At 52.3% G+C, this 11,671-nt stretch overlaps 1 protein-coding gene across 2 annotated transcripts; it reads right to left on the bottom strand.

Moving 5' to 3' along the window:
- Positions 1-1,389: 1,389 nt before the first annotated feature.
- Positions 1,390-8,635, bottom strand: BARHL2 (BarH like homeobox 2). 2 transcript variants are annotated; one of them, XM_036842368.1, is made up of 5 exons: positions 8,425-8,635; positions 8,209-8,271; positions 6,400-7,069; positions 4,412-4,637; positions 1,390-2,622 (listed from the first exon to the last, which is right to left on the bottom strand). In XM_036842368.1, exons 3-5 carry the CDS (start codon positions 7,007-7,009, stop codon positions 2,310-2,312), a joined length of 1,149 nt encoding a protein of 382 aa, XP_036698263.1. In that variant the 5' UTR covers positions 7,010-7,069; positions 8,209-8,271; positions 8,425-8,635; the 3' UTR covers positions 1,390-2,309. The 2 variants fall into 2 exon arrangements, with proteins under 2 accessions (XP_036698263.1, XP_036698271.1); XM_036842376.1 differs by lacking the exon at positions 8,425-8,635 and having other exon boundaries at positions 8,209-8,335.
- Between the last annotated feature and the right edge of the window lie 3,036 nt (positions 8,636-11,671).

Consider the following 11,671-nt stretch of genomic DNA (forward strand, 5'->3'; position numbering starts at 1 on the left):
TGATTGTAAAACCCAACAGCAGCTAAGACAGAGCAAGGAGAGTCTGCTGAGTACCCAGGCAATGGGCATTCCCACTGGACACAGTGGCGCCCAGCTTCCAGCCCAGCCCAGCTGTTTGAGTTTGTCCCAGCTCAGCGGGAAGAAAATGAGAAGGGCCAGTCCAAACACTTTTGTTAGAATCAAACAAGACCAAGACCACTTTTAAAGCAAATTGATGAGCTGGAGAGAAATCTGCAAACCACTCCCTAATTAGCCCAGGTCTGATCAAGGCGCCGGAGGCAATTTCCTCCTGGATTTCACCTTTCTTTCCTTCTTCCTTCCCTCTCCTCCCCAACACACACTCCCACAGCACTCCACATTGTTTTAAATGTTTTTATAACTGTACTAAGATTCAAACATCAGAGAAAGTTGGAAAACTGGTCTGGATGTGTTTTAGCTGCAGGTCTTAATCCTTTGACTATGTACTAGGGCAGAAGTGAAGATAGAGATGTAAGGATACCCAGACAACGGGGATCCAACTCTCTGACTATTTGAGAAGTGACCTTGGGGCTGGGGAAGGTGGGAGAAGCCCCGGAAATGTACACCCACCCCCTCCAGTTCTTCCTCACTAGTCGGGAGTGCTGAGCCTCTTGGGAGCTAGTGGGGGAGGGGGGGCTGCGGCTGAGGTCCGGCTCTGGCCGAGGTGCTACGAATACGTACACACTCATTCTCACACACTCACACACACACACTCCCAAAGCAGGGAGCCAGCCTCCACTACCCTCTGGGCAGGGCCTCTCGTTTTGCGGTCCCAAAAGATCCAGGGACGCGGATAAAAAGCCTGGCACACCTGTCTCGGCCAGAGTTGCATTCCGCTCCAGACATCCCAGCACAGCCAACTCACTAGGACAAGACACTCGGCTCGGGGCTAAGGGTTGGATGCCCGCTGGGGAATGAGAAGGCCAGGATCAAAGCACGACCAGGGTTTGTTAGCTAGGCCTCTCGAGTCCCCCCCGGGAACCCTAATTGCGCGCCCTGCAGCCTCCTGCTTGCAGGCTGTCCTGCCGCGCGGACGCCCGGCCGTGGGCTGCAGAACAGCTGCGAGGCCCGCATGTCCGCCCGCCCGCCCGCCCGCAGCCCAGCCCCTGCCGGCGTCTCCGCTGCCTAGCGCTCCGGACCCTCACCGCCCCAGGAGGAGCCCGAGGAGAAGGAGGAGGGGCGGACAGACCCGGTTCGGCTGGGGCTGCCAGGCAGGCCTGGACAGCAGGGAAAGTTGGCCGCCTATTTGGCGAGCACCAACAGCCGACAAGCGCAGATTTTCTCCTGCGGCCTCACGAACTGCTCTGAAATCATCCACTGAAAAAGAAAGAAGTTCACACATATCGAATAACGGCTCGGAAGAGGCCACCGTGAAAAATGGAGCTGTTTTTATACAAGTCAGCCCAACGTCTTTACAGATTTTGTAAATTCCTAATGTTCCAGAAGGGATTTTGTTTTCCTAAACCAAGTGACACATTTCATCATAGTACATTCTGCTTCAGTAAAATCAGCTCCCTTGGATTTCATCGCTTGTTAAAAAAAGATAAACTTTATTTCTGTAATTTTCAATCACAAAAAAATCTATATTTTTGTCTAAGCATTTATTTTACTGAATCAAAAAGACATGAAAAGAAAAATCATGTTTTACTAATGTATATAAGTGACTCTTTTTTGGACAACATATAATAAATATGATATATCACTTATCACTCAGTCTTTCAAATGTACATTTTTTTTCATATTATGGAGCATGCCACTTTTCCAAAAGAAAAAAGGTCATGAGAAATCAGTGCAAAGTTCTCAGTTACCCTCCTCTTTTCTCTGGGGCAGACGGAATGTCCACGGCAACGCCCTCTGCCTCGGAATTTGAGGCTGTTCATCTACAATTCTCTCTGCCTGTGTGGTTTCCTCTCCGTGCCCTTCTTTCTTCCCTCCTTACCCCACCCCCCTCCCTCCCTCCTGCTTGTCCCTAAAGTCATATTTTAAAAAGAACTTGAGGTTTTGTTTTTGTTGATGTTTTCACTTACTGGTCGCACTTTGTGTGGAGTCGGCGTTTTCGCCAGTCACACTGCTGTGCGGGAGCTTTCCAGCCCCGTCTCTGGGGGTGGGGAGATGGAGAGTGGAGGGCTGGCTCCTCTTTGGGCCCCCCCTCCACCCGCTGGTGAGTGTCTTCCTCTCTTACTTCTTTGCTTCCCAGTTGGCTGCAAGGGAGGCCGGACAGCCTGGTGCCGGGAGAGGAGGGGCAGCTGTCCGGGTCGGGGAGGGGACAGGGAGGGACAGTGACTTGCTCTTCACCGTGGATGCGGGGTGCCTGGGATGGGGTTGGACAGGGGATTGAGGGCCGGCTGTCCCCCAGGCCCCAGGCCGTGGATGAGCACTCGGGGCACCAGGGGCCGCTGCAGCTGGGGATGGGGCGCAGGAGGAGTCCGGTACATGCTGCTGTACATGGCTGCGGCGGCCGCCGCGGCGGTAGTACTGTCCATGCTGCCCAGCAAGCTTGGGTGGTAGAAATAAGGCGACGGAAACATCCTCTGCAGGGCCGAGTAATTCCCTGCCTCGGCCAGCAGCTCCAGGCCCACCGCAGTCTGCCGCTTCCACTTGGTCCTGAAATAAAAGCAGGCGTGCGTGCACCCCGCAGCTGTGGGCACTGCCCAGGCACCAAGGCCCGTTCTCCCCCCTCACCTGCCTTCTCTTCCTCGGGGAGCACAGGAAGACTTAGAGAGCGCTGAGAACCAGGAATGAAGCACACCTCCTGGCCCCCTATCCCACCCTCTCCCTCCCAGAATCACCCAAATCCAAGTCAATTTCCCAAACGATGCCATCAATGTCTGAGACATTCATAAATAAAATTCTCCAATCTTTGCTACCTTTTCCTGACTTTTTGCTCTGCTGTTGCCCCCCCTTACTTATTGTTTGGCTACTTCCTGAAACTTTCCTGGAGGCCAACGGAGACCACTTTTTCTGTAGGCAGTCTTCTCCCTCCTCCTCTAATTGCCTTCCCCAAGTGGCTCCCCAGAAATCCCAAAGTGTCTGCTCTCTGCCCCTCCCCCTTTCCTCCAGGCCGAGTGAGAAGAAACCGTAAACAAAGGGACACAGAGACTCCTGGGCCTTGGACCCCTGGCCCTCTTGGTCCCCAGGGCTGTGGAGACACATCCCTCTCACCAGCCTGACAGGACCGTATGGAAGGTGTTGGGGGGGGGGTGTGTTTAAGAGCCAGGAAGGTGACAAGGGTTTCAAAACGGAATTCGTTTGAGGGAGGACTCTCCCTTGGGGACAGTACCTCGGGGCCATTCCAGGAGGGGAAAAATGCATTTCAGGATCTTTTCTCCTCTGAGAGAGAGTAACAATTAAAACCTGTGATCAGCTCTTCTCGGTCTCCTCCCTCCCCCACCGCACCCCACTAGGAAGAAGAGGCAGCAGGCCTTTGCTCAGATGCCTCCTGACGGAACGCAGGGCTGGTGGGCCCTCCATACCCAGCAGCTCCAGCCAAATTAATAAACATGTCGCCCATTTTAAATTGGCTACAAATGACACTAATGTTTTCCGACAGAATTAGGGTGGCTGAAACCGTATGTAATGAGACAGAAAATTATGGTAAAGATGACAACTGGATGGGCATTTCCAACCACACTTATGGACGATTAGAACACAAATGAGAGAAAAGGAGGGGGAGAGAAAATCGAGACAAGGGAGACAACCGTCAGGCTTGGAAACTCAGCATAACCTCGGCCCCAGACTGCACAGTTTGGGTTCACACTGCAGTTCAGGGGCCTACAAGTACTGTCAGCCCCTTTCCTAATTTCCTTTCAAGGGAAGCCGTGGTTCCTGGAGGGCTCTGAGGTGGCCACAATAGGGGACAGACCCTCAGTCTAGATGCCTGACCGGCTGCCAACTCTACCTCTCCCAACTGCCTCACAGGCCAAGCAAGGACTTTTAAGCTGAAGCCAGTGGATCAGCTCTTCCAGGATGGACACAGCCAGACTGTGTGACCGGCTATAGATATTTGGAACCATCCTGGGGCAGGCCCAAAAGGGTGCAAGGCACAGGTTGTATGGGCCTGAGTGTCTCCTACACCGATGTCTCAGTTTGAAAAGGTGTGGCTTGATTGATTTGGGGGCAAAATGGGGTAAATTTCAGCCACTCATGTTTGAGGGAGAAGCTAGCATATGTTAAGGACACTTAGAAGTGCAAAATTCTCCAAACTCCAGCTACCCAACGATTCCTTTCACCTTGGAGGTGTGGCTAATCCCTCCTCCAGCCAGAAAGCCCCCGACTGCCAGCTCAGGGCCCTCTGAGTCCTTAGTGTCTCCGGGGCCAGGAGGGAAGAAGATTGGTGTAGTAGTCTTGACCTGGATGGCCAGACGCCTTTGCTCTCCCACACAGCCTCCCTTACCTGCGGTTCTGGTACCAGGTCTTGACCTGGGTGTCAGTGAGATTGAGCGCAGCTGCCAGGTCCATGCGGTCCTGCACACTCAGGTACTTCTGTCGCTCAAAGCTACGCTCCAGTTGATTGAGTTGGTGGTCGGAGAAAGCCGTCCTGGCTTTGCGAGGCTTTTTGGCTCTCACAGGGGGACTCTCTCGGCTACTCGTAATCTCCCGGTCTCCTTCCTCCTTTGTTCCTACATAGAAACCCAGACACGGCTGTAAGGTAGCCTGGAATGGGGAAGGATGGAGTGTCCTCCCAGCACACACTTCCACATTCCCAAGCCAGCTGCTGGTCTGGGGGTGGGGGAACTATACGCTGTCACCTTCCTTATAAACATACTTGGACCTTAGCCAGTATGGAGGAAGAGGACCAACTGCTGGCTAGGGAGTGTGGAGCCTTGTGCAGAGCTCCTAAGAGGGTTCCAAAAGAGTGCTGGATCTTCCCGTCTTTGGAAATGAAAAAGAAAAAAAAATACTTTATGATAAGGGTCCTTTTCTTAATTGTTTCCTTGACTGAGGGGAGACCCTGTCCCTTTCCATTACTGTTTTCACTCTGACTTCATATTTTCTTATTTGTTAGTTTTTAAAAGGTCTTTCAACTTTTTTTTTTTTTTTGAGAAGGGGGCACTTTTTTCATTTTACTTTTCCTGTTTACTAAAAGTTATAGGCATTTGTTTTCCTTTTTTCAGATGCACTTGGGAAATGTTGGATCAAGCTCTCTGCAGCTGCTCGCATCAGGTCTCTTAAAGCTTCAGAAAGAATGTCTCCCAGACACTGCGTTCAGCTCAAAATCACTGAGCCCATCCAGGTGACAGCCCAGAGATTTCCGGATTCTATTTGTCAACTTTGGTTTTTTACTGAAATGCTGGGAAATCGATATGTCAATCCCTCTGTTTGTACCCGTTTTTGCTGCGCTCCTTGATCTTCCCTGCAGGAAGAACCATAATCTCTCTAATTGACCCACTGGGGAGGTTGGTGCACAAAAAATCGCCAGACCAGACTGTACATCTGTTTTGGGCACTATTATGCTAATGATACAACAGTAAAATGAAGAGGCAATATCCTACCTTCCAGACAGTCAGCACACATCCTTCCCAGAGATGACAAAGATTAATAATAATAATAAGCTTTCAGTAAAGGGAAAAAAGAGAATTCTCCTCGTATGTTAAAACTCTTTTGCCATGCAAAGACCAGAACACTTATGAAATTCTCTGGGGAGAAAGTGAAAAAAGGGAGTTGAAGGACAATTCCATTGCCATCTTCTGATTTTACAAAAATAGATATTCAATTCCATAAAACTTTACTTTCATAAATGCTACCTCCCAATTTACTTGTAAGGGGCCAAAACTCTTACTGAAATACAGATATTCAGTTAGCGCCATGGGGTAGGAAGGGTATTTTTTTTAATTGAAACACTAATTATAATTTTTTACCGTGTGGCCTTCCCTATATTAATCACGATCTAATAATTTTTTAAAAAAAGTTTCCCTGTTAATCGGCTCGGAATTTTTCCCTTCGCTAAATCTGATAATTCCCATTCCGGTGTTTAGAAAATACGGTGTGTAGGAAGAATGGAATGATTTGCATTAAAAAATAAGCACCACGTTGTGATCACACCCCTAGGCACTACGAAATACTAAAGTATTTCCCGTCAGATACCCTCCGCCTCTGCCCCCTTCCTAATAAATTAAAATGAAGTAAAACAAAGAAAGGAGCTGGATGGCGGTGAGGGCTGGGAGGTAGAAATGTAACAATAAACAGAACTTGGGACCAGTCCCCAAATCGCACGCGCAGGCCTCCCTCCCGCTTGCAGTTTTTGACCGTGGCGCTATCGCCTTAGAAGCTGAGAATCGCCTTCGAATCCCAGCAGAGATACGCGGGAGACAGAAGGGGAGACAGGGAAGCAAGACGAGTGAGAAGCTAGACAGCTGAGGGAGCCGAGGCGGCGCGACTCACCGTGGCATTTGATGTCGCTCTGGGACTCTTCCCGCTTGTCGAGTTTGGTTTTGCTGTCCTCCTGCTCGAGCTTTGGCCTGAAGCTCTCGTGTGCTGCGTTGCTCTCCTGCTTCGGGGTGTGGTGGGGAGAGGAGACGCTGGTGCTGTACGGTGCACACGCCGCCAGAGGTTTGCTGTCGCCCAAGATGTCCTTAATTAAAAAAGAAGAGGTGGAAGTCCTGGGGACCGAGGCGGCCGAGCCCAGCTGCTGGGCGGGTGGCTGCGGCGGCGGCGGTTGCGGCGAAGGCTGCAAACTTTGCGTGGGGGCCGCGGCTGGCGGCGGCGGCGGCTGTTGGCTGTGGTGGAGGTGGTGGTGATGCTGGGGGCCGTCCGCTATCACATGCGGTTCCGGGGGCTCCATGGCGACCGAGATGGGAGAGGAAGGCGCCGTTCCTACAGTATCAATCTCCGAACAGGGAGACGGAGTGGCCTGACTCCTAAAATCCGCGGTCCTGGCCTCGCCGAGCGGGCGGAAATCTCCATTCATCATGCCGGGGCTGCCCGAACTGGCACTGGACAAAATCGTGTCTATTCCAAAACTCGACCCGCTGGCCCCTTCCATTGTTGTCATTTCTACATGAGGTCCACGCCACTCCGCCGCTCCGCTGCCGCCCCGACCAAGCAAAGGAAGCTATCGATCGTAAAACAGAATAACACGAAACAATGTTGTCGCCGCTTAAAACACAAACAAACAAAAAAAGTGGGGCGGGGAGGGAAGGAAAATTGGGAGGTGGCAATCCGTGGACACTTGCGACACTTTTTTTTTTTTTTTACCCTAATGCAAAAAGTAGGAGTTTGGAGAAAGGAAGGTAGAGGGGGAAAGTTACAAAAATTGTTGAGGAAGCACCGAGCGTGCGCTCCAGGAACGATCGCGCACGTGGCGCGGCGGTGGCGGCGCAGGAGAGCCAGACGGAGGTGCAGGCAGCAGGAGGTGACCCCGACGCCGCCGCCGCTGCTGCCGCCGCCAGGGTCTGCCCACAGCCTGGCACCAGGCGGCAGCGGCGGCGGCGGACGTGGCAGGTGCAGCGACCGCGAAGCCCGGGCAGCCGCGCGCCGTCGGAGCTGCCCAGCGGCTCCCCGAGGTGGTGGCCGCGCGCGACTCGGACGCCCCGGTGCCGAGTTTCTGAACTTTCTTGGAAAGTTGTGGAGCAGACACCGCCGCAGTGGTCGCGGCAACAAGAGGAGGAGGAGGAAAAGAAGGAGCAGGCACAGGCGGAGGAGGTGGCGGAGTCGTGGCGCCGAGCGACTCCGGCCGCTGCCGGGCGCATTCGCTTGTAATCCGGCGGCTAGCGGGCGGCGCCGACCCCCTCCCATGACGTCACGGCCACTGCCGCCGCTCCACGCGCCGCGCCCGGCCCGCGCCCCCGCCGCCGAGGCCGCGCGCAGGTCCCCGCGCCCCCATTGGCCGCGCCCGAGCGAGCGAGCGACGCCGACGTGCCGGGAGCCAATGGGTGCTCGGCTCGCGAGCCCGTCAGCGGTCGCAGCTCGGGCCCCGCTGCTCTTTTCAGAACCCGCACGTCCCTTTGCCTGCAACCGAAAGCCAAACAACTAGTCGTACCGTGGTCCCGGCGTCCACAATCACGCGCGAGGGCAAAGGGAGAGAGGGGAAGAGAGCACAGGGAGACTATAGAAGGGAACCAGAGGAGCTTTTAGAAAAACAGAAAGAAAAGGGGAAAAAAGAGCGAGAAAGTAGTAATGCTTTGCCCATTTAGAAGTCCGAAAAGGGAGGGGAAAGAAGTCAGGAAGGGAAAAGGAATCTGGTCGGCTTACCTTTAGACGCCAGCGCTGCCGCCACGCATCTCCCCAGACACGCGCTTGAATAGTCCAAGGACACTGAGAACAGAGGAAGGGACTCCCTGAAGAAACCCACAGGAAAGTGTGTAACTCCAGCAACCGGAGCTCTGGGTGGGTGGGCGGACTCCGAGCTCTGATTCTTCCCCAAAGAGCCCAGGCGTCCCGGCTCTGGCCCCGCTGGGCGGCAGGTACCTGAGGGGGAAATGGAGCGGGATCCGCGTCCACCCGGCACTCTCGGGAGGGTTGGAGGACAAGAGGCCTGCTGCTCAAAACCCGGGTCCCAGCCTGGTCTCCAATCAGGGCCCGTGCTGGAAGAAGTGCCTGGCCAGACACGTTCTCCCGAGCGGGGCAAATAATGGCCCGAGGTGTTCTCTATCGCCGAGGGCTGCTACGGTTCACTGTGGTGTCAGGCTGGCATGGGGCTCCGGAACCCGAGTGGTGGGTCAGCAGCCCTCCTTGCCACCAGCCAGATCTCAATCTCTCAACTTCTCCCTCTCTCTCTCTTCTCCTGTCTCTCTCTCCCTCTCTCTCTCTCCCCCTCCCTCCCTCCCTCGCCCTCTCCGGCCGCTCTTTTGGAAAGGAAACAGTCACTGTGGATCCACTTGGGACCTGGAACGTGGCTTGACTGTGACGCCTCGTCGGAGGGTATCAACTTGCATTATTTTCTCTAGGACGTCTCCAACCTGTCTCTTGTTGAATGTCAGAGTAATGGGAAATGCCAGTGACAAGACGGCGTATTACTCCTGATTAAGTGCCGTGTCAACCTAATTAGCAGAGTAATTATAAGGTGCTAATGAATGATTCAAAGTTCTCTGAGTTACATTTTACTCCAAATTACCATTTTAAGAACCCTATGAATCTGAGTGGCTGGCATCGCTTCCGTGACTAGGTGCAGAATGATGGTAGAAAATGGCCTTTTAAGTCTCCCAGGGCTAGGCCGAAATCGGGGGTTTAGTTGCGGTTCTGAAAGTCTCTTTTCGAGGAACGTATTTTTTCTGTTGAGGACTTGGCTGGGCGGGGGCGGGCGGGGGGGGGGATGTCAGGGAGGCAGATGACCTCCTGGGACAAAGTATTGCCTTTCTGTTGGAACTGCATCTGTGTGAGCCCTCGGTCCGGAAGGGGATAGGTGGGAGACTCATCCTTCCTGCGTTTTCCTAGGGAATTCGATGTGTTTGACCCAGAAAAATCCCGCACTGTTTCCAGGGCGTGTTGAGCTATTTCTTATCATCTTCGTGCATGTTTTCTCACGGGTCTGTCTCCGAGGAGAACAGCGGGGAGAGGGAAGACTGAGGCGAGGAGATGTACGATCCAGGAAGCTCTCGCTTTTCTCAGAAGGCGAGGGGAGTTTGGCGGACGAGCCGGGGTTGGTGAGCCGAGGCGGGGACACGGAACCAGCTGCAGGCAGAGGCCGACGCCGGCCTGAGCGCGTGCGGGGAGCCCCTCGGGAGCGCGTGGTGGGCCCGCCGGGTGGGGTCGAGCCACCCTGGGCAGGGAAGCCTAGGAGAGCCTGAATGACGCCTGGAGCGTGGTTGGATCAGCCGCCTTTGGAGCGAGAACTGCGCACTGGCCAGGCAGATCCTCCTGGGAGTCTGCAGGCCGGGCTTCGGCCTCGCGCCCCGGGATTTCGGAATCAAGGGCCTGGGACTTAAGAGGGCATCTCTCTTATCGAAGGCTGCAGTGTCCCGCCCACAGGGCCGGGCCCCGGCACGCCTGGCACAGTTGGCTTCTGTAGGAAGGGCGCTGGGGCTGCCTGAAACTGCAGGCGGACGCTACACATTCTTCTCCCTTCAAATATCAATTCGGATTCTTCTCATTAAGACATCACCCACCAACTTCCCGACGGAGGTTTCCTCCCAGACCCGGGGCTCCAACCCGCACTTCCCTCGCTGCCTGTTCTGGGTGGGAAGTGGGGAGGGGGAGAAAACAAATTTAAGATCCAGAACTGACGGTACTGCGCAAATCAATTATTCTCGACCTTGATAAATAATTCATTTAGGCCTGTTTTTTGTTTTGTTCCGATGCTTAAAATGACTCAAGAGCTCAAAAGGCTGATCTCACAGCTTGTGTTGGGCGGTTCGACAGGATTTTTTGCTTGGAATAATTCACAACATTAGCAGGGGAGACAGAAATATGACCCTACGAAAAAATGAAATCTAAAAAGAAAGGGAGAGAGAAGGTGGAAGTATTGGGGCGGGGGACGGGCGGACTGTTCATTTTGTGAAAACTCTAAAGCAAAGCAAACGGAAGCCCAGTAGGCCCCACCTTGTGAATGTCTCAGATGAGCTTTTCTTAAGAAAAGGTTAAGATCATAGATTTCTTGGGGTGGGATGTTAGGATATTAGCTTTGGGGAGCCACAATTGTGAGGGGAAAATATGACCTTGCTTATTATCAAGGTCCTATTTGGGGGTCCCTGACAGAGAGGAAATGCTAGTAATGGCCTGAAGATCCAAAAGAGGAACTCAAAGACTAGATGGCAAACTTAATGAAAAAATTCCTCACAGCTGGGATTTTGTTTTTTAACTTTCCTCAGCTCTTTTTTACCCAGACACATTCCTCTTTTGCCATTTTTTCCCTGAGTATATATGATGTTTATACCCAAGAAGTCATGCACTTTCTAGCAGAGCAAGCATAATTAACTTTTCGTTTAAAAATCAGAGTTTAGAACTAGAACAGGGTGCCGATCAGTCACATTTTCAATTCCACATATAGGAAAGGAAATGCATTAACTGGCTTAATCTCAGTTTCCCACTGAATTTAACATACAAAGAAATATAGTCCCTAACCTGACACAGGTTTGAAAATGATCTTCCACTTTCAGGTCTTCATTTTCTTAAAAATAAGAAACAAAGGGAGAAAGAGAATTCTTTAATTTTTGGAAGATTTTGGAATTCCTGCAGAGAAAGCAGTTTTTTGCCAACTATGAATAATAAAGAACTTTTCCTTCCTGGCTCTGAAGGACACATCAGTCCCGACCACCACTAAAGATGCTCCCTCCCCACTACAGAGAATGATTCAAACATCCGCATATTTTTACAAGTTCTGTTCTTAATACACTCTCAGTGGTCCTCTTTTACAATCCAGATTTGGTATTTGGGATTGTGTTAAACTGGAGCATCAGTTAAAAAAAAAACAACTGAACTTTGAAGAAAGACACCTATAGATTACAGTGAACTTGGAACTGGTGCTTCTTCCTATCATATTTAATTTGAACGTTTCTTGGGATCCACTTGACAATGCCAACTGACAGGAATGGGCTGCAAAGGCGCTTCCCTCCACTGGGCGGCGCCAAGAGCCCCGAACCGAGAGAGCCTGCTATTGTTTCTTTTTGTAAAAGATGCCAGATACACAAATAAACTCTCCTACTAAGGTTGACTCCCTGACGATAGTGTGACCTCTCGCTGTTTACAAAGCTACAGAAACGTTGAAAGCATACTTTGC

This window comes from Balaenoptera musculus, chromosome 1 (assembly GCF_009873245.2).
Source record: "Balaenoptera musculus isolate JJ_BM4_2016_0621 chromosome 1, mBalMus1.pri.v3, whole genome shotgun sequence".
Lineage (NCBI taxonomy): Eukaryota > Metazoa > Chordata > Mammalia > Artiodactyla > Balaenopteridae > Balaenoptera > Balaenoptera musculus.

Excerpts from the sequence above, each read along its gene's own strand:
- BARHL2 (XM_036842368.1), bottom strand. The coding sequence starts at position 7,009 with ATGACAACAATGGAAGGGGCCAGCGGGTCGAGTTTTGGAATAGACACG. Across the intron at positions 4,638-6,399 it reads GAGCGACATCAAATGCCACG|GAACAAAGGAGGAAGGAGAC; the intron begins GTGAGTCGCGCC and ends GTTTCTATGTAG. Across the intron at positions 2,623-4,411 it reads ACCTGGTACCAGAACCGCAG|GACCAAGTGGAAGCGGCAGA; the intron begins GTAAGGGAGGCT and ends CTTTTATTTCAG.